At 37.5% G+C, this 27651-nt stretch overlaps 1 protein-coding gene across 7 annotated transcripts in view; it reads right to left on the bottom strand.

The window, feature by feature from the left end:
- Window positions 1-27651, bottom strand: part of SPAG16 (sperm associated antigen 16) — a 1164663-nt gene that overhangs the window by 486919 nt on the left and 650093 nt on the right. For all 7 annotated transcript variants that reach the window (XR_008677798.1, XM_019022690.4, XM_055380495.1 and 4 more), the window contains one exon: window positions 17348-17533. Coding sequence is in view for 6 of the 7 variants with exons in the window: in XM_019022690.4 (XP_018878235.2) it covers window positions 17348-17533 (186 nt within the window). In the remaining variant the exon portion in view is untranslated. The remainder of the gene's footprint in view (window positions 1-17347; window positions 17534-27651) is intronic.

The following is a 27651-nucleotide window of genomic DNA, read 5'->3' as shown; positions in this document are numbered from 1 at the left end:
TTAGAATGGAGAAGATAAGAAATACTGATAGTAATAAATGCTGATAAGGATGCAGAAAAACTGGATTTCTCATTATTGCCAATCGGTGTGTAAAATACCACAGACTAGAAAAACAATTTGCACTTTTTAAAATAATGTTAAACATATATTTAACATACAACCCAGGAACTGCATTCGTGGACACATATCCTAGAGAAATGAAGACTTATGTTCAAACAAAACCTATATGTAAATGCTCATTACAGCTTTATCTGTGATATTCCCAAACTGGAAATATTCCAGATATCCTTCAAGGAGTGAATAAATAAACTATGATGTTTATGTACAATGGACTATTATTCAGCAATAAAAAGGAAGGAACTATTCATATACCCAATAGTTGAATAAATCTCAAGGGCATTATGCTAAATGAAAAAAAAAAAGCAAACCTCAGATGGTCACATACTATATGATTCTATTAATATAATAATTTTGATTTGACAATGACAGTGATCTAGAACAGATCAGTGGTTGCCAACAGTTAAGAGTAGGCGGGAGAGTATGGTAATTAAGGGGTAACATGAAGGAGTTTTTAAATGGTTGTGGACCAATCTGTATCCTGATTATGGTGTTGGTTGCATTGATTGCTCTAATCTACACGTGATAAAATTTTGTAGAACTATACACACACATACCAAAAATCTGCATGTAGAAATCGTTGAAATATGAATGAGGTCTGAGCTTGAGTTAATAATATTGTACCAATTTCACATTTCCTAATTTTGACAATAGGCAATGGTTATGTAAAATATTATCACTGGGAAAATTTGGGTGAAGGATACTCTGAAACTACCATTTTAAAATTTATTCTTAGTTTTAAACAAATTCAAAATAAAGAGACATAAAAGAGTACTAAGAGTAATCTAAAATATACAGAGCAGAGAAATACAGTTAGCCTAAATCATTCTAACAATCAGTTTGCAAAAATTTTCCCAACAGGCCGGGCACAGTGGCTCACTCCTGTAATCCCAGCACTTTGGGAGGCCGAGGCAGGTAGATCTCGAGGTCAGGAGTTCAAGACCAGCCTGGCCAATATGGTAAAACCCCATCTCTATTAAAAATAGAAAAATTAGATGGGTGTGGTGGCATGCACCAGTAGTTCCAGCTGCTCGGGAGGCTGATGCAGGAGAATTGCTTGAACATGGGAGGCAGAGGTTGCAGTGAGCCAAGATGGTACCACTGCACTCCAGCCTGGGTGACAGAGAAAGACTCCATCACACACAAAAAATATTTCCCCAACAATCTATGTATAAAAATTAAGACAAAAAGTCAGGTCAACTTTTCTCCTAGAAATGATGAGAAAAGTATGTAAGTACCTAGCTCAGCTGAAGAAGCATCAATTCTGTCATATAAAATATGGTAAAAATATAACAATACTACATTTATATTTGCAAGAAAGTGATTATAAGAGAAACAAAGGGCTAGAAAGAAGGTGTATTGTTCGCAAAATGGTTGCTATCTTTGTCAGTTTGGGCTGCTGTAACAAATATATTAGGATTTGGGTGGCTAAAATAATAAACATTTATTTCTCATAGTTCTGGAGGCTGGGAAATCCAAGATTAAGTTGCCGTCAGATCTAATGTTTGGTGAGTGCACACTTCCTGCTTTGCAAATGACTATCTGTGATGGTTAATACTGAGTGTCAACTTGATGGGATTGAAGGATGCAAAGTATTGATTCTGGGTGTGTCTGTGAGGGTGTTGCCAAAAGAGATTAACATTTAAGTCAGTGGGCTGGGGAAGGCAGACCCACCCTTAATCTGGTGAGCACCATCTAATCAGCTGCCAGCAAATATAAAGCAGGCAGAAAAACATGAAAAGTCGAGACTTGCCTAGCCTCCAAGCCTACATCTTTCTCCCATGCTGGATGCTTCCTGCCCTCAAACAACTGACTCCACGTTCTTCAGTTTTGAGACTCGGACTGGGTCTCCTTGCTCCTCAAGCTTGCAGACAGTCTGTTGTGGGACCTTGTGATTGTGTAAGTTAATATTTAATAAATTCCCATATATATATACTATATATATACAAACACACACATATATATATACACAAGTATATATATGTGTGTTTGTATAAATATACTTGTATATATATACAAGTATATATATGTGTGTTTGTATATATATATATACACAAGTATATATATGTGTGTTTGTATATATATACTTGTATAGATATACTTGTATATACTAGTATATATACACATATATATGAAAGATACATATATAGATATACATATATATACATAAAAAGATATATATACATATATATATACACACACACATATATATATATATCCTATTAGTTCTGTCCCTCTAAGTTACCCTGACTAATACACTGTCTTATAGTATTTTCACATGGCAGAGAACAAAGAAGAAAGAAGCAAAGTCTCTCATGTCTTGTCTTTTATTGAGACGGAATTTTGCTCTGTTGCCCAGGCTGGAGGGCAATGGCATGATCTTGGCTCACTGCAACATCCACCTCCTGGGTTCAAGCGATTCTCTTGCCTCAGCCTCCTAAGTAGCTGGGATTACAGGTGCACGCCCCCACACCCAGCTAATTTATTTTTGTATTTTTAGTAGACACGGGGTTTCGCCATCTCATGTCTCTTTTTATAAAGGCACAACTCCCATTCAAGAGGGCTCCATCCTCATGACCAAATTGCCTCCCAATGGCTCCACCTTCAAATACTATCACATTGGGAATTTAAGCTTCAATATATGAACTTCGGAGGGACACAAACATATAGCCCATAGCACTCCATTCCTAGCCCCCCACAATTCATGTCCTTCTCACAATAAAAATACATTAATTCCATGCCAACAGAAATGTTTTACCTAGTCTCATATCAAATCTAAAGTTCAAAGTCTTATCTAAATATTATCTAAATTATATATGGTTGAATCTTGAGGTATGATTTACTCTGAGCCAAAATTCCTCTCTCCCTGTGAACATGTGAAACCAGTTAAGTTATGTACTTCCAAAGTAAAATGATGGGATAGGCATAGGATAAATATTTCCATTCCAAAATGGAGAAATCAGAAGAAAGAAAGATGTGTCAGGTCTCAAGAAACTCCAAAACCTAGCAAGGCAAACTCTATGAGAGCTTACGCCTCAACAATAATCCTCTTGACTTGATGATGCTCTTCCTCTGGATCCAGTGGGATGTAAGTTTTGCCTCTGCAGCACTGCTAGGCAAGAAACACAGGCCCCAGTTGCTCTGCCAAGTGGAGGTCATGACTCCTTGGCTCAGGGTAGCCTCTGTATGGCCTATTGGAACCAAGAATATTACCCCACCCATTGGTGGGTTCACATATTGGTCTTGCCCTTTAAAGTTGAGATGGAGGCAGCCCTGTCCCCCAGACCCATGCACTCTGGACCTTTGGTGAGAGTGGCAGTCCCGATAAACTCTGAAAATGACTTGAGGGTCATTCTTCTCTTGTCTTGAAGAATAACATGTTTTTGCAGTTGAATAGCTCTATGGTCCAGTGCTATAGTGTCTAGGAAGTCCAACAACTTTTCTTCATTTTATTCCATTTTGGTGCCAGTATTTCTGTGGTGTATTTCCATCTCTATAACTGGCTTCTGTTGAGATGTCTGATTAGGTTCTTGGATCACACTCATACTAATCTTCTTATCAAATGGTAGCCTGGCCACACCCTTTGTGTTCCCCTGCAACATGGAAAGGCTAAGAATTTTCCAAATCTCTAAGTTTTGGTTCCTTTTTGCTTAATGATTCCTTCTTTCTCTTCAATTCCTTTTGCTCATCACACTTTACTATAAGCAGTCAGGAGGAACCAAGCTGATCCTTTAAAACTATACATAGAAATTTTTTTAGCTAAATATCCACATGTATTGCTTGCAAATTCTACCTTCCATAAAATACTAGAACATGAATACAATTCACCCAGGTTCCTTGCCACTTTATAACAAGGAGTGCCTTTTCTCCATTGCCCAATAACATGTTTCCCAATTTTTGTCTGAGATCACATGAGAATGGCCTTTATTGTCCATATTTCTGCTGACATTACATGATCACTTATATATTCTCTAATAAGATAGAGACCTTTCTAGCTCTCTTCTTTACTTTCTGAGCTCTTACCAGATTCACATTTAAAAGTCCCCTCATAGCAATATTATCTTCTTTTAGCATGCACCTCAAAATCTTTCCAGACTCTACCCATTACCTACTTCCAAAGACACCTCCACATTTTCAGGTATTTGAAATAGTAGCACTCCACTTCTAAGTACCAATTTCTATCTTAGTCTGTTTGGGCTGTTACAACAAAAATACCACAGACGGGGTGATTTAAATAATGAACATTTATTTCTTACGGTTCTGGAGGCCGGGAAATCTAAGATGAGGTGGCCAGAAGATCCAGTGCCTGGTGAAAGCCCACTTTCTGGTTTGCAGATGGCCGTCTTCTCATTGTATTTTCACATGGTGGACAACAAAGAAAGTAAGGTCTCTTGTCCCTTCCTATATAAGGGCACTAATCTCATTCACGAGGGCTCTACCTTCATGACCTAATTAATTCCCAAAGGCCTCACCTTCAAATATCATCACATGGGAGATTTAGGCTTTAACATATGAGTTTTGGAGGGACACAAGCACTTAGTTCATAGCAGTCGCCATTATTTCTTTTCCTATATGCACACTTTTGAGTATTCCCCTCCCACATGAACTCTAATATTGGCCATGCGACTTGCTTTGGTCAATGATATAATAGTAAGTAAAGGTTTAAATGAGTTCTTGTTCATTGGAGCTTGCTTTTTCTTGCTGCTGGACCATTTCTGCCACTATGTGGAAAATAAGATATCACACAGAAACTTTCCCCAGCTGTCCCAACTGAAGCTTCAAACATGTGAATGACTATTCCAGACTACCCAGCTCCAGGTAAGTCAATACAGAAGAAATACCGAGGCAACATCCAGAGAAAAGGGAAATATAAATCACTGATGGATTTGGTGGTGGAAGAATAAAAATGTTATTCTGATTTCTTCTATTTGCTCAGTGAAATAAAAATCCATGTTGTCACTCAGAGAAAAAGTGAGTGGGGAGAGTGTTAGGGATTTGAATATGGAAGAGGAAGGTATGAAATACTCGTCTCACATTGTAGAAAGTTAATTGATAGAGAAAATTCAGTTGAATTCAACTTGTGAGTTGAGGTTATAAACATGAAATGAAACAGGTCAGCCTGATTCTGATTTTTTTCCAAAGCTATGCTCAACTGAACAGAAGTAGGCAAAGCAGGCAGAGAATTAGGTTTAACCAGAGTTGGGGTTTTGACAGGCAAGAAATGTGGAGGAAGGGAGGGGTAAGAAATTGAAACTCTGTGAGGAAGACCTTGGCATCTACTCAGGGGAAGAAGGAAAGAAGAGGAAGGCTATTATCAAGGGCAAAAAAAAATGGTGTAAACAATTAATTATTAATACCGCTGGTATCAAAGAATTGTTGCAGTGAGTGATTAGAATATACAAGCTGGACAGAGAAGAAATGGTGCTCACAGAGTAGAAAACCTAAAATCAAGACTTGAAAGTTGTTGGGAACAAGGGAGGAAGGAACTGTGAGGCTAGGGTGTTGGCTGGACTTTCTGCTTGGATTCAATATCCACATTGCAAACAAGGATGACAGCAAGTCAAGTGCTATGTTATTCAAAATATGATGAGAGTGATGAAGAGGCCAGTATATGAATAAAATGGAACAGAAGCTAATGGTATAGTCACAAAGCATGTACTTATAAGAAGCTGTAATTTTGTGGGAGGAGAGAGGAAGTAAAGTGGTCTAGAAGTAAGTGAAGAGTAGGAGGGAACATAAGTTATTAGTTAAGATTAATTCAACAAATGTTTACTACTTTCCCAGTATGTTCCAAGCTCATTGTTTTGCCTACTGGAAACCCATTAGTGAATAAACCCGCAGATCCAGTGGTAGGGGAAATTTATGTCACAATCCCAAGAACAATCTATCTCTCTCTATGTATGCGTATGTGTGTGTTTGTGTGTGTGTCAATTAATATATATGTATGCAAAATTCTAAAATAAATTATATTTATGTACCTCAGTGATAGCGTCTACATGCTTAACATTCATTACGAGTTATAAATCTCCAGAGAAGGATTAAAAAGAAGGAGTTACAGGCTCAATTAGAAAAGGAAATTGATATTCTCAGGGGATGGATAGCCAGTATAAGCAAGAAGATACATTGTACCTTGAAGGGATTGAGGATATAGAATATTTTGTTGATGACAGGTATTTAATTCCAAACCATACAATGGAAGGACATCAGAGGTAAGTGAGAGATAGAGTCTGACTGGTGGATATATGAACAATATCTAGAATATAATGGATGGCATTTTTGTGGTGACCCACATAAATAAGGCTGTTAATTTAATGAGATTAATCCCAATGGCCTCAAGAGAAGGTGAACAATCATTTTCAATTTAGGGATTGGTTCCTCAGTGGTTTGTAAGAATATGAACATAGATAATGAGAATCATTATAACTCAGGTAATGAAGAGATAATTTGTTGTTAGCGATATCACTGAAAGCCTCAAGTCAAACATAATGTAGCCTGTTTATAAATAAGTTAGGAGGAAATAAGAGTTAGGGGTAAGAAATTATTGCATATATAATTTATGTGTGTTTGTTAATTAAAATGTTATTTGTATAAGAGATTTACAATTCATAAAGATTAGGAACATAGGTAGTATTATTGGGGTGCAGATACATAGTTTATGATTATAGTTTTGCATAGACATATGCTATATTAATTTATGTATGTAAAGTAGTGAAGTTAATTTATTCTGGAGATACTGGCATTAATATTTTCTAAAAAGTGCATTTGATTTTTGGCCAGAAGCAGGTGGCTCATACCTGTAATTCTCTCTACTCTAGAGAATAAGGCAGGAGGATCAATTGGGGCCAGTGATTGGACACCAGCTTGGGCAACATAAGGAGAACGCTATTCCTAAAAAATAAAAATAATTATATAATTATCCAGATGTAGTTGTGCCTGCCTGTAGTCTCAGCTACTCAGGAGGCTGAAGCAGGAGGATTGCTTGAGACCAAGAGTTCCAGGCTACAGTGAGCTATGATTGTACCACTCCAGCCCAGGCAACACAGCAAGATGCCATCTCTAAAAAAACTTTTTAAACATTTTCACAAAATAGCTAGAAAAATATGCAATGAAATAAATTATATGTCACCTCTAAAACTGGAACCATCAGACGTTTTCATAAACTTGTCAGATATTTTGGCACAGCTAATTTTAAAAAGTTAAATGCTCACTTTTTTAATGGTAGTTATGGCTGTTATATAATTATATGTTTTGTGTTTCTAGTTTAAAATTTTGTACCTTTTCAAATGCATATTTATGTAATTACCATAAATTTTCAACAGTACGTGTATGCCTTAAATTTGTAGATAAGAAATTTTACTAGGACATGTATTGAAACAAAATATGAAAAATAACTATGTCACTCTACATCTTCAACATTAAAGAAGAAAACACTATTTTTGGATCCCTCTGAATTTGTCTGCATATATAAGACATACTTTTTACTACCCAGAGATAAAAATTTTGAACATAAACAGGTTGAGATACAGCACATCTTTGTATATTATCTCTATTTGTTATTGCTTGAATAGCATTTTATATTGATTCTTGCTAATGTATACTTTTCTAAAATTCACTATTTTCTTCCTTACTTAAAACAAAAAGCAAACTGACATAATAACCCCAAAATAAACTGAAATAGAACCATCACAGGAAAGTTTTCTCTTCATGTGAAAACCGCTTCAAATGATCTTAATTGGGTGGTTTATGTGTGACAGGTACCTGAAAAGAATCCTAATGCAAGTGAAAACAAAAATCATCTTTGTAAAGATAAGAAGGCTTGGCACCATTTTTAAGGTTCACCTCATTGGTGGCTTATTACTCTGAAGGCTTTTAATTCTTTCCGTTAATAGAGAACTAGGATTCACACATGACATCTGAGAAAGACAGTCACTCTCATTGATACCCCCTTGTCATCTCTAGCAGAAAGGAATTAATCTTTTGATCAATGATCAAGTCAGGGAGCTTGTCTAATGATTTATAAGGCACAGGTAACCAGTGACACTTTTTTCTATAATGTAAGCTCCGCAAGGGCAAGGGTCTGGACCATTCCATTCAGTGCTATATCCCCAGCTCCAGCTATATGACTTGGTACATAGTTGGTAAATATTAGATAAATAAATAATCAGTTTCTAAGTAGGAGTGATTTTTAGTAATTAGTTGTCAAATCTAGTGAAGGATAAAAGTATGGAAAAAATCAGGAAGGGATATTTTTCTAGAAGGTGGAATTCTGCTGGAGGTATTGCTTCCCTCATGGCTCATTCTGGATCGTGTGGAGACCAAAGATTATTCCATGGTTCCTTGACTGAAGATGGTATGGTCTTTTTACCCAGAACACAAGTTAACAAGTTCTGCTCTCTTTGATAAGTGTTAGGATTTTGCATAAACTCATGTCAGACAATGGGAGGAAACATTACTTAAATTTTCTATCAAAATTATATTTCCTAGTCCTTTAAGAGAAAAAAAACCTCATCTTTATTATCCAAATAGAAATGATTTTCCATATAACAGTAAGTTTAACAATAAGAAAATATTTAGTTTAATGCTGCCAAAATTGTATTGCTTGGCATTTTTTATGTTTAGTAACCAGTTTACTTCTTTTATTTTGATTTGATGTCCTTGGACATTTGATTTGTTTCCACAGTAATTGAATCAAATCTTAAATTTTTATTTAAATTAAAATTATTTTAATAATTCCAAAAACAATGTTTTAGGGATATAATAATAGTGGTTGTTGTCTGAAATAAATGGTTTTAAAACAAGCTCGGTTTTGGAGTCATAGGTAACACATAAATAAATATTTTGATTGAAATTTAAAATATTTAAGATAGTCAAATAATTACAGTTTTTGCCACTCTAAAATTAATTTTGAGCTGAATAAACTCACTTCATCAATACAAATAAGTATATATACATAAATGTGTGAGAATACACACACACATGCATACATGTACAATTAAATCTTAAATATAAAACAAACGTGATTTTCATTTTTTACCTAAGGTGGACTATGGCTACATATCATTTTATTTTACCATACATTAGTGTAGAAATATACTAAACCCTTTTAGTCATCAGCATTGAGGAGGATTAAGACTTATGTATTGACCAGATTATTTTGTGCAGAGTTGGAGAAAAGGTGTTGCATATTTTACATGGTAAAGTTCTTGCTATGATTGGCAGTAATAAAGCAGAAATGTATCATGTTATAAAATATATATATATTCGCTTTTATCAGAATATCTTTAGTTTCATTTATACTCATTCTAATGATTTCTAATAAATAGCTTTTTTGGTGTATGAGATAACAAACAGAAAGTGTACATTATACAGCATGTTAGATCCAAATTATACAATTCATTGCTATGTAATAGCATTTGCTGTAGAAAGGAATAGGGATGAATTTTAAAATCCTAATGACATTTACCTTTTTTTATCATTGATCCATGTATATTGGTATCAAAGAACATTCACATCAAGTTTATTGCAGTGGACACTTACTTGAGCCATTCTTCACACATACACACAAAGCCATATTGAATGTGTGAGAGATTCTCAATTTTTCAAACATGACAAAACTTGCTAAATGAAATCTGAACTTTGGCTTTAATACAATTTTCTTCATAAGGTAGATATTTCTTGAATAGTGCTTATTAATTATGTACTTTTGGGGGGGAAAGGAAAATGAAAAAATACATGCTATATTCTGTTTTCTTCACTTTTTGTGCTTATTTATGTGTCTATGCTCCGTAATACTCAGACATCATTTCAAGCCCATATGTCAAGGGGGAACAATTCATTTGAATGTACTTGAAAATCCAAGAAGATACAATAATTAATTATCCTGGTGTAACAGGAGAAATTGATCACAAGAGGTCAATTTAAGTATCTTACCATTTCTTATACTGTAACATAATTATATTTCAAGCATTACTTTGGCAGTCTATTAATATATACCTTGGGTGCCCTTTCAAGTATAAGAAGGCAAAGTGGGGATCTTTGCAATATAAGACAGGTATTAATGTACCAATAATCCATGCCCTTGAGTCTTAATACTTCTTCTTACATTATCGTGTTTTAAACCCATTAATATTATACAATATATCCTCCTTTGCTAGCATAGCCAACTTTGCAAATGAAACATAAAGAACATAAAATATATTAATGGAACATTTTGTGTTATAAATACTAAACTCCATTGTATTACTAGTTTGATGCTATCTTATCATTATTGGTTTTGTAATAAGAAAATTTCTTTAATTTTAGAGTCCACTTTCATGCATTATTTGCCTTCCCCTTCAAAATAATAGTATATATCATTAACAGAAGGTAATTCATCATAACAATCTTAACATTTCACATTTCCTCTTTCTTAATTTATCTGTTTTCTTTACAAATAGACTTCTGTTTCTGTCATCTCATCCAGCACAGGGGTTATGACTGGCTACAGAATTATTAAAATAAAAAGGAAGTGATGCTAGGAAGTGGGCAGAAGGGAAACATTCCATTTTCTTGAATGGAAATGTTAGATGAACAATGAGAAGGCATTCCTCATTCTATCATGGTTTCTGGATCACCAGTTGATACACCTGTTTGGAAAAGCCTTTTATAATGTTTATATTAGTGTCCCAGTATAAGCAGAATGAGCCTTTGCCTTTCAGGTGTATGAAAATGTAACAGGTCATTTGTTTCCTCTTTCTGTCACAATTCACAGTACTTCAGAAACTCCTGTTGTCTTTATCTTTCAAATCTATCCAGAATACAATTTTTATGACTTTCACTATTCTCATGGCTGAAACCTTCTACATCTTTGGCCTGGATTGCTACAATAGTTCCCCAATTGGTCTTTCTGCTTTTACCTGCTTTTAAGCTTTCACCCCACCTCTGCCACCATCTAATCTCAAAACAGTAGCCAGAGTCATCTTATTAGAGTGTAAAACAGATTGAGACTCTTCTGCTCAAAACCCTCTAATGGTTTCCCATTTCATTGAGAATAAAGGTCAAAGTAATTGACAGGCCCTCTATTATATGTACATACTCATTTAACTGTCTTACCCCTACCATTCTCTCATCTGCTCACTTTATTCCAGTCATGCTGGCCTCTTTGCTGCTTAGCAGTCACATGGGTCATGCTACCACCATAGGAAAGCTTCCTGATCAGAAGAGCTTGGAATATTCTCCTCTCAAGTATCTGCTTGGCTTGCTGATTCACCTTATTCAGGTTATCCAAATGTCAACTTTATAACAAGAATTTTCTCGACCTTCCTATTTAAAATTGCAACCCTTTCCAATGCCTGCTATCCCTTTTCACCTTCTGTGCTCTAGTTTTCCTCTACACAATTTGTCATCTCTAAATATTATATGTAATTATTAATTATTATCATTTTTCATTTGGCTTATTTTCTGCCTCCCGAAAGAATGCCAATGACATAAGGGCAGAAGTTTTTCACTATTATAGCTTAGTAACTAGAATAAGGCATAGAACGAAGTAAGTGCTCAATGCATATTTGTTGGATCTGTAAGCAAATAAATAAACCTGTGAGGTCAACCATGTGGAAGGTACTATTTTTATTCCATCAGCTTAACTACAATGAGCAAAACTCATTCCTATCAGTAAATGTGGTCAATGCTAACATAAAATTTAAATTCTTGGCGTTTTTCATTATTTCAGTGAAATCCTCATTATTGAAACAGTGTCCTATTAATGGAGACCCTTACGACAGTTGCATGTTTTTATAATTTATAACTAGTCTTACAAGCATTACCTCCATGCAAACTAACTTGCATATGTTGCTATTGGCAAGCAGGATTTCATGGACTCCAACAGCATTGCAATAGACAATAAAGATGGGAAGAAAGAAGGGGCAAGGGAAGAAAAAAGAGGGATAGACTAGCCATCTATTATCAGCAGAAAATTTCCATTACTACTCCTTCAAATAATTTGAGAACACTTCAGAGCTTGTCTTGGTTGCCTTAATAATATGTCATGAGGGAAAAACATATCACCTGAAAAGTATTCATGGGTGCCTACAGTAGACTAGGCAAGCAAAAATACTGTAACAAATATACTGGAAATATAATGTCTCAAACCAAATAGAAGTGTCTTTTTTTTTTTTTTTTTTTTTTGAGACGGAGTCTCACTCTGTTGCCCAGGCTGGAGTGCACTGGCGCTATCTCGGCTCACTGCAAGCTCCGCCCACTGGGTTCATGCCATCCTCCTGCCTCAGCCTCCCAAGTAGCTGGGACTACAGGCACCTGCCACACGCCCAGGTAATTTTTTGTATTTTTAGTAGAGACAGGGTTTCACCGTGTTAGCCAGGATGGTCTCGATCTCCTGACCTTGTGATTGGCCTGCCTCAGCCTCCCAAACTACTGGGATTACAGGCATGAGCCACCGCACCTGGCCTGGAAGTGTATTTTCTTATTGCTGAAGAGTCCAGAGAATGTTGCAGCCTAACTGCAGTTAAAAAACAGGGGTGGCTTTACTTCAAGCAGCTTGACAATTGTTCTTTCAGTTTCAATAATAGGCTTCTAAGATTATTGTGGTCATTGTCATTGGTATTCCATTGCACCACAAGGGGGCAAGAATGAGGAAATAGTGCCTGCTACTTTAACTAATATTCTATTGTATAGAACTTAGTGACGTAGACATACTTAACTAATTGAGGCTAATAAATATCATTTACATATACAGCCAAGTGCCCAACTAATATGGAAGAAGGAAAAAGTGGATTCTAGTGAAAAGCTAACAGTCTCTGCCACAGTTTGGCCTTTTTCTCACCAAATATCTGTCATCCTTTCTTCCACACTTAGAATATTCACTGACTTTCTTCTCTCCACAACCAAAAAAAGAAACATCCCCAGATCTCTTCTTCAGTTACTGCATGTCTCACAGTTCATGATCTGTGGCTGACACACAATCTGCATCATTTGGTTCAGCAGTGTCACTTGCATTATGGTAACCAACGAAACAAAATACAAGTTTTCTGCTTCCCACCACCATCACCACCATGAACACAATGCACAATTGTGAAGTAAGGACAGAATAACTGCAGTATAAACTGTAATACAGAAAACGGAAACATGGGAAACATACAAGCATCACTAGTCCAAATAGTGAAAAACTAGGCAGGCATCATGAGGAACTTTGCCATGGTACTGAAGAAAGTTCCTTGATTGGACCATGGCTGTCCCCCAGAGGAGCACCTTTCCCCATTGTTCTTTGTAGCTTCTGGCTTAGTTCCACTGTAGGTTCCTTCTTGTTCATTATCCTCTGTGGCCATATTGAGATTGGTGCTATGGTCTCTGCCTTCCTTCTGAACTGTGCAAAAATACAAGTCCACTTTTTTTGGATGCAAGTTTGGGGCTCTGAGGACTGTTTCACTGTTTGAAGAGTCAACGGGATTTAAGGATAGGCTCATAGTTTCCTTGTCAATACAATTCTCTCAAAAACTTGGTAGGTTTCTAATATAGTTGCTTCCGGGCAACGCAATGCCACAGTAACCACAAATTAAAGTAAACACAGTTCTTAAACCTTCTTTATTTTCCTCTTCCCATGTAATTACAAGAGTATTGGACACAATACACTTAGAAATAAGGGCCACAGATTTATCTCCCAACATTAGGGGTCAAGAAGCTGTTGAATTTTACAAGTCCCTCTGTTTCCTACTATCCTTGGTACAAACCACCCAATTCTTGTCTGTGTAACACCTTGTTAAAACAGCTGGAATAGCAACATTCAGTAACATTTTGGCTGTTTCCGACCCCTTCTCCTTCAAGCTACAAGCTAAGCAGGAACATGGTCTGCCTTCCAAATATCAGAGTAACAGTGTGATATAACTGCTCAGCCAAATACCCAGCTACCTTGGAAGAAAAGCAGCCAGGAGTCAACTAGAATACCTGATCTGATATTATAAATATAAATGGTAGATGCATTGCATATTCCCTTATTGCTTCAAAATTGCTGCATTTTAAATTACTTGTAATCTCATTGAAGGCAATGGTTGAGTATGAGAATTGTCTTAGATCTATAACACAGACCAACACTGTTAAGTCATTTCATGAATACTTACTGATTAATGTTATATACAAATGCCTCTAAATGCCTCTAAAGAAATACAAATTATTTTTTATAGCTATTTTCTGATTTTTCTACCCCATTTTCATCATTTTATTGATTTGTGTAGGATAAGACAGCATAATTATATTATAGTTTAAATGTGGATGGGTCAGGGAGAATATTTAGAATACTTTTGCCATATTTACTTGTTGAATCACTCTTTATTCATTTATGTAAGTAAACCACCATGTGCCAAGCACTCTCTGGGTTACACTGGTGTGTGTGTGTGTGTGTGTGTGTGTGTGTGTGTGTGTGTGTGTTTCAAACAACCATTAAGTGAAATACATGACAATTTATATACCTGATCATTCAGAAGATAATAAAAAAGCTACCGTTAATTATTCACAGAAACCTTGTAGAGTATGGAATTATTCAGACTGATTGTCATAGATAATTGTTCATAGATTCTGATTAGCACTCAGTAAATATGAATCTTGATCTGAAATTTTCTATATTGTTGATGCTTCACAGTGATCCAACTTTTTGGTGAGGAACTAAATGGATGGTCTTACCAAGTATTGCCCAATTCAGAAACAGCTGCAGAGCTAGAGATAGAACACCAATCAAGGCTGTTCAAGACTGAGCCAGAAGCTTGAAGGAAAGAATGGGTGTGAAAAGAGAAGAATGTATTCTAAACTCTTCCTTCTCTGGTGACTAATACTGTCTACCAATATAAATTTGGTATTTATTAAGAACTATGCAGCATGGCCAGGCGCAGTGGTTCACGCCTGTAAACCCAGCACTTTGGGAGGCCGAGGTGGGTGGATCACTTGAGCTTAGAAGTTTGAGACCAGCCTGGCCAACACGGTGAAACTCTGTCTCTACTAAAAATACAAAAATTAGCCAGGTGTGGTGGCACGTGCCTATAGTCCCTGCTACTCGGGAGGCTGAGGCAGGATAACTGCTTGAACCCAGAAAGCAGAGGTTGCAGAGCAGTGAGCTGAGATTGTGCCACTGCACTCTAGCCTGGGTGACAGAACAAGATTCAGTCTTAAAAACAACAACAACAACAACAACAACAAACAACTATATATATATATATATATATATATATATATATATATATATATATATATGCAGTATCAAGCCAAGAATATATGACACAGCATACATAGCTCCACCACCATCCATCTTACCAAGGCAAATAATCTCTTGCCTTCAGTAACTAAGCCAGTTCAAATAATCTATGAAATTTTGAAGAAAGACACTAGTTTTAGACATATCTATATTGTATTGATCTGGGAGTAATTATAAATTAGAGCTTTGATTGTGACTCTGAAAGGTATAGCAATAGCCACTATAGAAACAATCAATTTCTACTTTATTTGTCAATACTTATCCACCACCTCAATGCCAAAATTAGTACAATTTTTTTTTGTCCTTGATGATGAAAGTGAACTCTTGACAGTGATAGGAAACTTGAAGTTTAAAGAATTTTGGCATCAATCAGAAGCAATTTTGATCTGTAATATCAAGATTTATTGGGCACCAATTGGAAGTCAGTATTTAGATACCAGGGTCATAAAGAAAAGTTGTCAAGTCAAAGTGTTTGAAATCATTCCAAGTAGGGCTGAGACTACTGAGTTTTTTAACCATAGTCTGCTTTTAAACACCCTGGGTAGTTAAGAGTTCTAAAGACATATTACATTTTAGAATAGATCACTGTTTTCTATTACGATCCTCAACCAAGTCAAAAGTGATACAAAATTCAAATTAAATACTAGTGCTAAAATTCCATTAATCTATTATAATAAATATTTATGAAATCCAGTCACACATTATAGAAATATAATAAAGAATTATACATGATTGGATATTCCAGATAAATAGTAAGTACCCATCTGAGAATTAAAAGCTATCTGAAATTGTCACTATTTCAGATAGACATAGGTCTAAAATATGTTATTCACAGTCATGTTTTCTCCTATGGAGCAGGCTAATTTTATTTAGCTACAGCTTTATAACTCAGGTGGGTTATGCTCCCTATCCACTAATGCCCTGGATCTTTCAAGGACTTGTCAGGAAACGGAACTTGCACCTATCATTGTAACAATAATAATTTCACATACAGGATGGTAAAAACTGAATAAAGTTGCTAACTAAGTAACTAAAAAAGGGAAAAGAGAACATTAAAATATCATGGAGATAACAACTTCAAGAAAGAGCTACCACCCCTAGGACTGAGGGAACACAGGGAATAAGGTAGAATATTAAAACTTAGACCCTTAAAGAGAGGACCTTCAAAATGGAACCTCAGCCCTCTGAGGAGAGGGCACTTCTCTGCTGTTATGGGTGTTCCTCCGGAAGGATGGAGGTCCTTCCAGAGCTAGGACCACACACTACTGAGAAAGTTTGATGGATGATATATAACCCCTTAGCTGAAGGAATTAGCATATTTGATAGTAGCTAAATTTACCTCTTTGTATCATATTTGCAAACCTAACAGAAGGTAATGAGCATCCAAAAATATATGGGTGATAGTAATTTCAATATTTGAAACATAATGAATTTGTCTACCTTGAATTAAAATCAAAACATAAAACTTCCAAATCCACATGATATGTACAGGATTTTACATACAATACAGTATACTATTTCCTACAATTTGTGAATCGACAAGAAACATTTAATCAAGAATATCATGACATAACAAATTAAGCATAAAGAAAATAATTATTTCTGTTATATTTACATTCGTTGAACTATTACATTTAATAGTACAGAGCAATAACAAGCCTGTGGAAAGCAGAACTAAAAATCCAACTCTTTAAAAGAAGTATTTGTTTCTATCCTGCTTAAAACAAACAGCTTTCCAATGAAGCAATTCTAATCTTATTACATAAGCTTGATCTTGATACTTACATTTAGAAAGAAATTATTAATCAACAAAGATTAATGGAGTTAGAAATGGATTTCACAAAGATTATTTAAGTAGCTCTCTATAATCTTATCAACTAACAGTTTCTTTTAATGTTTCCCTGGGGTAGCATCAAGGAAAAAAAAAAAGAACTTTACCACTTTACCCACGTATATGTATCAACACAGAGGATTAGTAATGTTTAAAGTACTTCTTACCTATTAACATCCCAGATTTTGCTAGTTTTATCCAGTGAGGAGGAAGCCACAAAATTGCCGCAGGAGTGCCATGTGCAGGACCATACTGCGCGGCTGTGTCCTTCAAAGGTCAAAATGCAATCGCCTTTACATAGATCCCATAATTTAACTGTAGTGTCACCACTTGAAGTAGCCAATTTGTCGCCACTATTTGCAAAAACATAAAAAGATAGCTTGTTTAAAAAGTAACATAATTAAGTTTTATGAATACCGCATTCTATGAGTAATTTGTGTGTATGTGTATGTATCTGATTTATTTTTACTTGTAGTGGCATATCTAAATGACTAAATATTATTATCTTATTTGGGTCTACACAATTGCTAACTTGAATTGCTTAGTAATTCAAGCTGAAGAGAGATACTGCTGCTGTGCAGTTTCTAGATTAATTCTTCTAGATTCTTCTAGATTAATTCACTAAATTAGTGTTTTTGTTATCATGTGTTTGTTTGGTTCAGCGTTGTATATATTAGGCTCTGTGGATGATCGGGCTTCAGAACAATAAAGATTCAGACATGGGCTAAATCAGTTTCAAAAACATAATACAACATGAAACAGTAAGTCAGCATTGCTTATGTTTAGATTAATTAAATGCTTCAGGAGTGCAGTTTGGATGAAGGAAGAAGTGAATCAGGAATGAGATACCTTTGAGTTAGATCATGAGAGATCAAAGAGATGTTTAAGTGCTGGGTGGTTGAGCATGACTCATTCAATTTTGCATTTCGGTAATTAGTAGATCTTAAAGCAGTGGCTTTCAAGTGGTGGACACAAAAGCTAGTTTAAGAAATGGGTAGGTGTCAGGCTCGGGCACGGTGGCTCACACCTGTAATCCTAGCATTTTGGGTGGCCGAGGCAGGCGAATCGCCTGAGGTCAGGAGTTGTAGAACAACCTGGCCAACAAGGTGAAACCCCGTCTCTACTAAAAATACAAAAACTAGCCGGGCATGGTGGCATGAGCCTGTAATCCCAGCTACTCGAGAGGCTGAGGCAGGAGAGTTGCTTGAACCCCAGGGACAGAGGTTTCAGTGAGCCCAGATCGCACCACTGCACTGCAGCCTGGGCGACAGAGTAAGACTCAGTCTTAAAAAAAAAAAAAAAAAAAGAAAAGAAAAGAAAAGAAATGGGTAGGTGTCAATGACACCAACAGAAACATCTAGTTGGTTTTGTGTGTGTGTGTGTGTGTGTATGTATGTAACATCAGCTGCAAGAAAATTTTACTTCCATCATCTTCTACACATCCTTCTGCATTGCATGCTTTTTAAATGTGTTCTCTTAGGTACTTTCTCTCACCGAATTGTAATATACCACTTATTTATCCTCCTCCTCCCTGCCAGACTGTTTTATGATGGAGAATTGCATTTCATCTCTGTTTCTACGGCACCAAGCCTCATGACTGACCAATTAAAGTGCTTAGTAAATGCTTTAGAGTAAGTAAATATAGAAATGCATGCAAGCATGAATGAAATTATGCTATAAATGAAGAAGAAAAAGTTTCTGGCATCTCTGACAGAGGGAATAGTAGAATCAAAAAATATTTTGTTTTCTTGCTCATAGGCTTGGGTATTTTTCAGCTAAGAGGGAAATGCAATTTTTATCTGCAGCGTAGAAACAGCCACCATTAGAGAGAAAGACCTTGAAGTTTCTGGAGAGAAGGTGGATTATATAATGAGGATACTCTCATTTGAGTTAGAAAAGAATATCCAAGGGGCCGGGTGTGGTGGCTCACACCTGTAATCCCAGCACTTTGGGAGGCCGAGGCGGGCAGATCATGAGGTCAGGAGATAGAGACCATCCTGGCTAACATGGTGAAACCCCGTCTCTACTAAAAATACAAAAAAAAAAAAAAAAAAAAATTAGCCAGGCATGGTGGCGTGTGCCTGTAATCCCAGCTACTCGGGAGGCTGAGGCAGGAAATCACTTGAACCCGGAAGGCAGAGGTTGCAGTGAGCCGAGATCATGCCACTGCACTCCAGCTTGGGGGACTGAGACTCCGTCTCAAAAAGAGAAAAGAGAAAAGAGAAGAGAAGAGAAGATCCAATTGATTTTTCAAATTTGATTATCTGAAAAATCACCAAATGGCAGCTAGTCCCTTCACCAACAAAAACTGTTTTTGCCACAATTGTTTGTTTGCACATATGTTTGTCATTCAGAATTTTAGTTTTTAATATTAAAGATTGAACAATACACTTATCCAAAAACATGCATGTAAAAAAATTTAAAAATTATTTAAGCATGCCTCTTTCTCAAATCTATCTTTCCAATGGGTATCATGTTATTATGGACCAAAATCTTAGCATAGGATAAAAATTATTGTGGTATGTTTCTGCCTGTGGCTGAAAAACTCTCTCATATAAGTTTTATATGCTTATTTTGTGCTTTAAACCATGTGCCAGGCAAAAAAACAAATCACGCTGGAATAATTACAACTAGAATGAAGCAGTACTATTTCTTTGTGAGTGCTGTAACTGATATTTAGTCAACAATAAATATAAACAATATTCCCATAAGTTTTTAATATATAGAGATCAGAGCTCATATACTAAATCCAAAATACATCAAATATAAATTTCTGAACATTCTTTTGAAATGGTTTTGCCTTTCAAAAACATGGCCTGAAATATGGAAAACTGTATAACTTTGGTTCATGAAAAAATCAAGGACATTTCTGAGGGCTGAGAGAAATCAAGAGAGAGAAAAAGAATGGTACACTAAAATCATAAAAGTGTGTTTTAAGAGATGCAAAAGATCAGAGTTTCCCTGGGCTCCACACAAATAGAAGGAACCAAAGCTCTCAAAAAGAGCACAAGTGAACGTTATGGACTGACTGACTGTGCCACTCCTTTCCCAGATCCGTACATTGATGCCCTAATTCCAATGTGGCAGTATTCGGAGGTAGGGCCTCTGAGAAATAACTAGGTTTAGACAAGGTCATGAGCACAGGAACCCTGTAATAGGATTAGTGCCTTTATAATCAGTGAAAGAGACTGGAGTTAACTCGCTCCCTGCATTGTGAGGACACAGCAAGAAGGCAGCCATTTACAAGCCAAGAAGGGGGCCCTCACTAGAACCTGATCAGGCTGGCACTCTGGTCTTAGACTTCTAGCCTCCAGGAGTGTGAGAAATTAATTTCTGTTATTTGAGCTACCCAGTCTCTGTTATTTTATTATGGCAGACTGAGCTGACTAATAATGTGGATCCATGCTGTTGGTATACAGCCCAAGTTATTAGAAATTAGCTACTCAAAATTCTGCAAATAAAATTCAACCAAGTATGAGCTTACAAAATTATTCTCAAACACATAATGGGAAATAAGAAGCCATGACTGAGGATGAGCTAATAAAATTAACAAATACCCTGAAGGACACTAGTTGTTATAATTAAAGGGTACAAAATATAACTATAAGTAAAGTATATAAGGAAATAACAGCTACAATAAAAAGATCAAACCACGTAAGGTTATAACATGAATCTGCAAATCTGAAAAATATATATATTTATAAATTTTAAAAATAAAATTATTGAAATTAAGAAATCAATGGATGGGTTAAATAGCATATGAGAAACAGCAAAATTCAGAGTAAATGAATTGGGAAATAAATCCGGAAAAAAAATGAAAACCATGATATGTTCTCACTCACAGGTGGGAGTTAAGCCACGAGGCTGCAAAGGCATAAGAATGATACAATGGACTTTGGGGACTTGGAGGAAAGGGTGGAATGGAAGGGGGGCGAGGGGTAAAAGACTACAGATTGGGTAAAGTGCATACTGCTTGGGTGATGGGTGCACCAAAATCTCAGAAATCACCACTAAAGAACTTACTCATGTAACCAAACACCACCTGTTCCCCAAAAACCTATGGAAATAAAAAATAAAAATAAATAAAGTACATATTTGAAAAAATTATCCCAACTATAGACAGATGAGGAACTGAACACAGTATAGGTGTTTAAAATTATAAAGGATACAATTAAAAAGTATATTTTCCTAATCAAAATTCCAGAAGAGAATGGAAATAAAAGATAGATGTAACGGTCAAAGAATTAAGGGTTGAGAATGTACAGAAACTAGACAATTTAAGACCTAGAACCACATGTTTGGAAAGAAAAATTTATACCAAACAGGATAAACAGTGGTGTAAATAAAAATTTTTACTTAGATGCATTTTAGTGAATTGCTGAGCAGCACTGGCTATAATAAGAATTATAAGAAAAAAAGGAGGGAAAAAAGAAAAATAAGGTTATTTATTTATATAGTGATAAATACGTGTTAGAAACACTAATAAGCACTTTATATATATTTGATCCTCACTATGACTCATAAGATGACTACATTATCTCTAAAACACTTGAACAACATCACAGAGAAAATAAGTCACAGGGGTGAAATTTCTTCAAAGAGCTAATAGAAAATAATGTTACTCTGGAATTATCAAAAATCTCTCTCAAAACAAGAACAAGGCTGGGCATAGAGGCCCATGTCTATAATTCCAGAACCTTCGGAGGCCAAGGCACACAGATTACTTGAGGTCAGGAGTTCGAGACCAGCCTGGCCAACATGGTGAAACCATATCCCTACTAAAAATACAAAAATTGGCTGGATAGGGTAGTGGACACCTGTAGCCCCAGCTACTTGGAAGGCTGAGGCAGGAGAATTGCCTGAACCCGGGAGGCAGAGGTTGTAGTGAGCCAAGATTGTGACACTGCACTCCAGCCTGGGCAACACAGCAAGACTCCACCTCAAAAAAAAAAAAGGAAGAAAAGAAACAAGAACAAGTATTAATGTTCCAACTAAACAAAGCAGTCCTCTCCTACAGAAATTACTAAGGATATATTTTAGGGACAGAAGATCTGAAAGGGAAGAAATAGTGAGCAAACAATTTGGTAAACATGTAAGTATATAGAAATATTTGTGTAGATAAATAAAAATCTTGCAAAAATAAAACAAAAATGCTTGTAAAAATAAAAATAACAAAACAATAATGATATAATATTAACAATAAAGTTCATGTGCTATTAAGAAGAGAAGTAAAACCTTGATCAATTTAGGCTGCACTAAATTCAGTCAACATGGTAAAATGTTAAGAGTGGGCACTATAAGAATAGTAATAGAGCATATGACTTCCAAATCAGTATAAGAAAAAAATAAATGGGTAAGAAAAACTTACAATTATAAACATCTAATATATCTAAAAGAAAATAGGAAAGGAGGAAAAAAGCACTAGAATAAATGATACAAATAGAAAATGAATTTTAAAAATAAGTTTTTAGATAGAAATACAAACATATGAACAAATCCAACAAACACAAATAGACTAAAGTGGAAGCTAAAAGACATAAAAGACAAAGATTTTTCAGTTTGGCTAAAAAGAAACAAATTCAGCTATATGATTTTTACACGAGGCACACTAAACTTCTAAGGAGATACAAAGATTGAGAGTAAACAAAGCAAAGCAAAGCAAAGCAAAATGAAAAAGTACCAAAAAAAGTTACCTAGGCCAAAGGAAATGAAAATAAAGATGAGGGATAGGGCCAAGATGGCAGACGAGAAGCAGCTTGTATGTGCTGCTCTCACAGAGAGGAACTAAAAGGCTAGTCAACACTGACCCTGCAGGCCAATCATCTGAGAAACCATGCTGGGATCCATGAAGGCAGCAGGAGAACACAGAGAACAGAGAGGAGCAAAGCTATCTGTCTGGGATCAATGTGGCGCAGAAGAACCTCTCCAAAAATGGGAAAGGGTGAGAGAGTGAGAGCTCCCTGGGAGATTCATGCTCTCCGCAGAGACCTGTACAAGACTGGGAGTAGGAAAATCTGCCTGGCCCCCAACTGTGCTTCCAAACTGAGGGAGAGAGCCATCCAGACATTTTGCAGGGGCAACTATCAAGTCCAAGGGGACTACAAGCCTTCAACCCCAGAGCAGACCAGCACCAGTGCCATCACCTGAATAAAGGCATAGTTGCAGTGCCTGGGAGCAGTAAGATTGCTCCACCCACCCCCTTGCCATATGGGGCTCAGCACCAGCTTCTAGCCCATCAGTCCCACTTCAACCTGAATTTGGCCTGCCACTCCACCCAACCCCACCACTGCTAGGCAGGCAGGCAATGCTTACTAGAGCTTCCAGCCCAGTTGTTCCACTTTTGTATAAATTCAGCTGCAGGATACAGCCTCCTGATGTCCCGGGAAACACTCAGGTGGCAGGAGGCTGCACATGACCCCACCCACTTTTGCCATGGACAGCCAGGTGGGCAACAACTGCTAAAGCCTCCAGCCCAGTCATCCCACCTCTATGTGAGCTCAGCTGGAAGGTGCAGCTTCCTGTTGCCCTGGGAAACACCCAGAGAGCACAGCACCATGTGACCTCACCTGCTCTCATCACTGGTTGCCAGGTGATCAATGTGTGCTAGAGCTTCCAGCCCAGCAGTCCTACTTTTGTTGAACTCAGTTGGAGGGCACAGCCTATTGCTGCCCTGAAAACACCCAGCTGGTAGGGCAGACAACCCCATCCATCCCTGCTACTGATAGCCAGGCAAGCGACACATGATAGAGTTTCTGGCTCAGTGGTCCTGCTTCAGGGGGAACTCAGCTGAGGAGCACAAGCCTCCTGTTGTCCCAGGAAACACCTGGACAGTAAGGCATGTGATCCCACTGACCCTGCAAGGCAGGCAACACTTGCTGGGGCTTCTGGCCCAGCAGTCTGGCTTCTGTGTGGACTGATCTAGAGGGCGCAGCTTTCTGTTGTCCCAGGAAACACCCAGACAGCAGGGCACATGACGCTGCCTGACCCTGCCACTGGCAGCCAGGTAGGCAATGCCTGCTGGAGCTTTTGGCCCAGCAGTTCCACTTCTGTGGGAACTCAACCAGTGGGTAGACTCCTATTGTCCTAGGAAGCTCCCAGAAAGCAGGACAAGCATCCCCACCAACCCCTGCCACTGGTGGACAGGTGAGCCACATCTGATAGGGCTGCTGGCCCAATAGTCCTAGTTTTCCCTGAATTTGCTGAGGGGTGCAGGCAGGCTCCTGTTGCCCTGGAAACACCAGGAGGTCAGGGTAGGCAACTCCACCCACCCCTGCCTCCCATAGCCAGATGGGCCACACCTGCTAGAGCTTCCAACCCAGAGGTCCCACTTCTGCCTGAACTCTGCAGGCAAGTGCAACCCCATGTTTCCCCAGGAAGCACATGGACATCAAATCAAGGCCAACCTGGCAAGAATACAGCTTGTCTGCCAACCACAGCCCTTGCCTGAGGAAACTCAATAGATCAGAACGCCCAACGGAAGAAATGCGGGCATGCAGACAGTAATCATAGAGGGTGCCAAGACCCAGTAGTGTACTAGAATCAAAGCCAGTCAACCAAACTCAATTATAACATAATAAAATCCCCAAGGGCATCAATGAAGAAAAAAACAAAAAATCAATTGAAAGGACAGAAACTTTAAAGACTGAAGGAACATCAGCCCACACAAATTAGAAAAAGCCAGTGAAAGAACTCTGACAACTCGAAAAGCCAGAGTACCTTCTTTCCTCTAAATAATCATACTATTTCCCCAGCAAGAGTTCTTAACCGGGCTGAAATATCTGAAATGAGAGAAATAGAATTCAGAATATGAACAGGAACAAGGATCATCAAGATACAGGGAAACAGCAAAACCCAATCCAAGGAAGCTAAGAATCACAGTAAAATGATACAGGAGCTGATAGTCAAAATAGCCATTATAAAAAAGGAACCAAACTTATCTAATAGAGATGAGAAACATACTACAAGAATTGCATAATTAAATCGCAAGTATAAACAGCAGGATAGAAGAAACTGAGGATAGAATCTAGGAGCTCAAATTCTGGATCTCTGAAATAACTCAGTCAGACAAAAATAAAGAAAAAAGAATTTAAAAGGAAGGAGCAAAATCTCCAAAAGATATAGGATTATGTAAATAGATGAAAACTATGACTCATTGGTGTCCCTGAAAGAGATACGGGGAAAGTAAGCAACTTGGAAAACATATATCAGGATATTGTACATGAAAACTTTCTAACATTGCTAGAGAGACCAACATTCAAATCCATGAAATGCATATAACTCCTGTGAGATATTATATATGAAGACCATCTCCAAGACACATAATCATCAGATTCTCCAAGGTCCAAATGAATGAAAAAATGTAAAAGGCTATTAGAGAGAAGAGACAGGTCACATACAAAGGGAATCCCATCAGGCTGGACTTTTCAGCAGAAACTCTTCAAGTCAGAAGACATTGAGTGCTTATATTCAGGATTCTTAAAATAATATTTGAAACAAGAATTTCATATCCAGCCCAACCAAGCTTCACAAGTGAAGGAGAAATAAGATCATTTTCAAACAAGCAAATGCTGAATGAATTCAACCACCAGAACTGCCTTACAAGTGGTCCTGAAAGGAGTGCTAAATGTGAAAAAGGAAGATCATTACCAGCCACTACAAAAATACACTTAAGTACACAAACCAGTGGCACTATAAAGCAACCACACAGACAAGTCTGCATAATAACCAGCTAACAATATGATGACAGGATCAAATTCATACATATGAATAGTAACCTTGAATGTAAACAGGCTTAATCCCCCAATTAAAATACACAGAATGGCAAGCTGAATAAAGAAGGAAGACCCAATAGTATGCTGTCTTCAAGAGACCCATCTCACATACAATGACATCCATAGGCTCAAAATAAAGGAATGGGGAAAAATCAACCAAGTAAACCACAACAACAACAACAACAACAACAACAACAACAAACACAAAAATGCAGGGGTTGCAATCCTAGTTTTAGACAAAACAGACTTTAAACCAACAAAGACCAAATAAGCTAAAGAAGAGCATTATATAATGGCAATAGTTTCAATTCAACAAGAAGATCTGATTAAGTAGAAGATGGCCAACTTGACACAACCAGGTGGAACAACTGCCACCAAGGGACCAAGACAATTGGCACACTCCTGACAGAGCTTCAGAGTGAAGCCTGTGAGAGTGGATGGAGGGAAGACACAAAAGCTGTGCTCAAGTGGGAGGAAGCTGGGAACCCTACAGGAGGCTACCACGCAGGGGACTAATTCCTACCCTCCAACAACTCCAAAGGAATGGGTGAATTGAACTGACAAGGATCAACCTACTCTTGCCATAGGCCTCTGGAATCTTGGCAGGAGGAGAGCCCTAAACTATGACGGATACTTGAGTTGGCACAAAGAGCTGCTTAGAGAATTGGTAGGGGCAGCATGCCAGCTGATGCAGAGCCAAAAGGATTTGGTGCCTAAGCACCTGTGGCAGAGCATGACAAGAGATGTCCATCCCCGTAGGCTCGACATGCTACCACAGGAGACATTATCCCTAGGGAAACTCTCAGACTTGAACTCTGCAGGGTGGTCTTGCCCATCAGATGTGGCTAGTCTCACTTGAGCACCCCTTGGTCTCCTGGCCTCTTCCAGGGCCCCAGCCTGGCCATGCCTGCTTGTAGAACAAGCAGGTGCTCTGGGAGCCCACATAATAGTTCCTGCACTGGTGAACTGTGCCTGACTGGCAGAGAGGTCCAATGGGGCAGCCCCCATGGCCACACACCAGCCTGCCTATTCCCTACCCCCACTGCAGCTTCCTCTAGGCCCACAGCCACCACATATATCACATTGCCAACATGTGTGTACGTGGGTAGGTTTTACCTCCCCCCATGCCAACGTGTGTGTGCATGCATCCTAACCTGCCAGTATACAGACCAGTGACACTATAAAGCAACCGCACAAACAAGCTTGCATAACAAGCTAACATCATGATGACAGGACCACATTCACACATATCAACAATAACTTTAAATGTAAATGGGCTAAATGCCCTAATTAAAAGGCACAGAGTGGCAAATTGGATAAAGAACCAAGATTCATTGGGAGGCTGTCTTCAAGAGACCTGTTTCATATGCAGTAACACTCAGAGGCTCAAAATAAAAGGATGGAGAAAAATCTACCAAGCATATGGAAAACAGAGAAAAGCAGGGGTTACTATCCTAATTTTAGACAAAATAGACTTTAAACAAATAGAGACAAAAAAAGGGGAGCATTACATACTGGTAAAGATTTCAATTCAACAAGAAGACCTAACTATTCTAAATATATACACATTCAACACAGAAGCAACCAGAGTCATAAAGCAAGTTCTTAAAGACCTTCAAAGAGACTTAGACTCCTACAAAATAATAGTGGAGACTGCAACACCCTACTGACAGTATTAGATCATTGAGTCAGAAAATTAA

Source organism: Gorilla gorilla, chromosome 11, assembly GCF_029281585.2.
Source record: "Gorilla gorilla gorilla isolate KB3781 chromosome 11, NHGRI_mGorGor1-v2.1_pri, whole genome shotgun sequence".
NCBI lineage: Eukaryota > Metazoa > Chordata > Mammalia > Primates > Hominidae > Gorilla > Gorilla gorilla.
The sequence above is the reverse complement of the archived record's forward strand: the minus strand, read 5'-3'. Positions and strand labels throughout refer to the sequence as shown.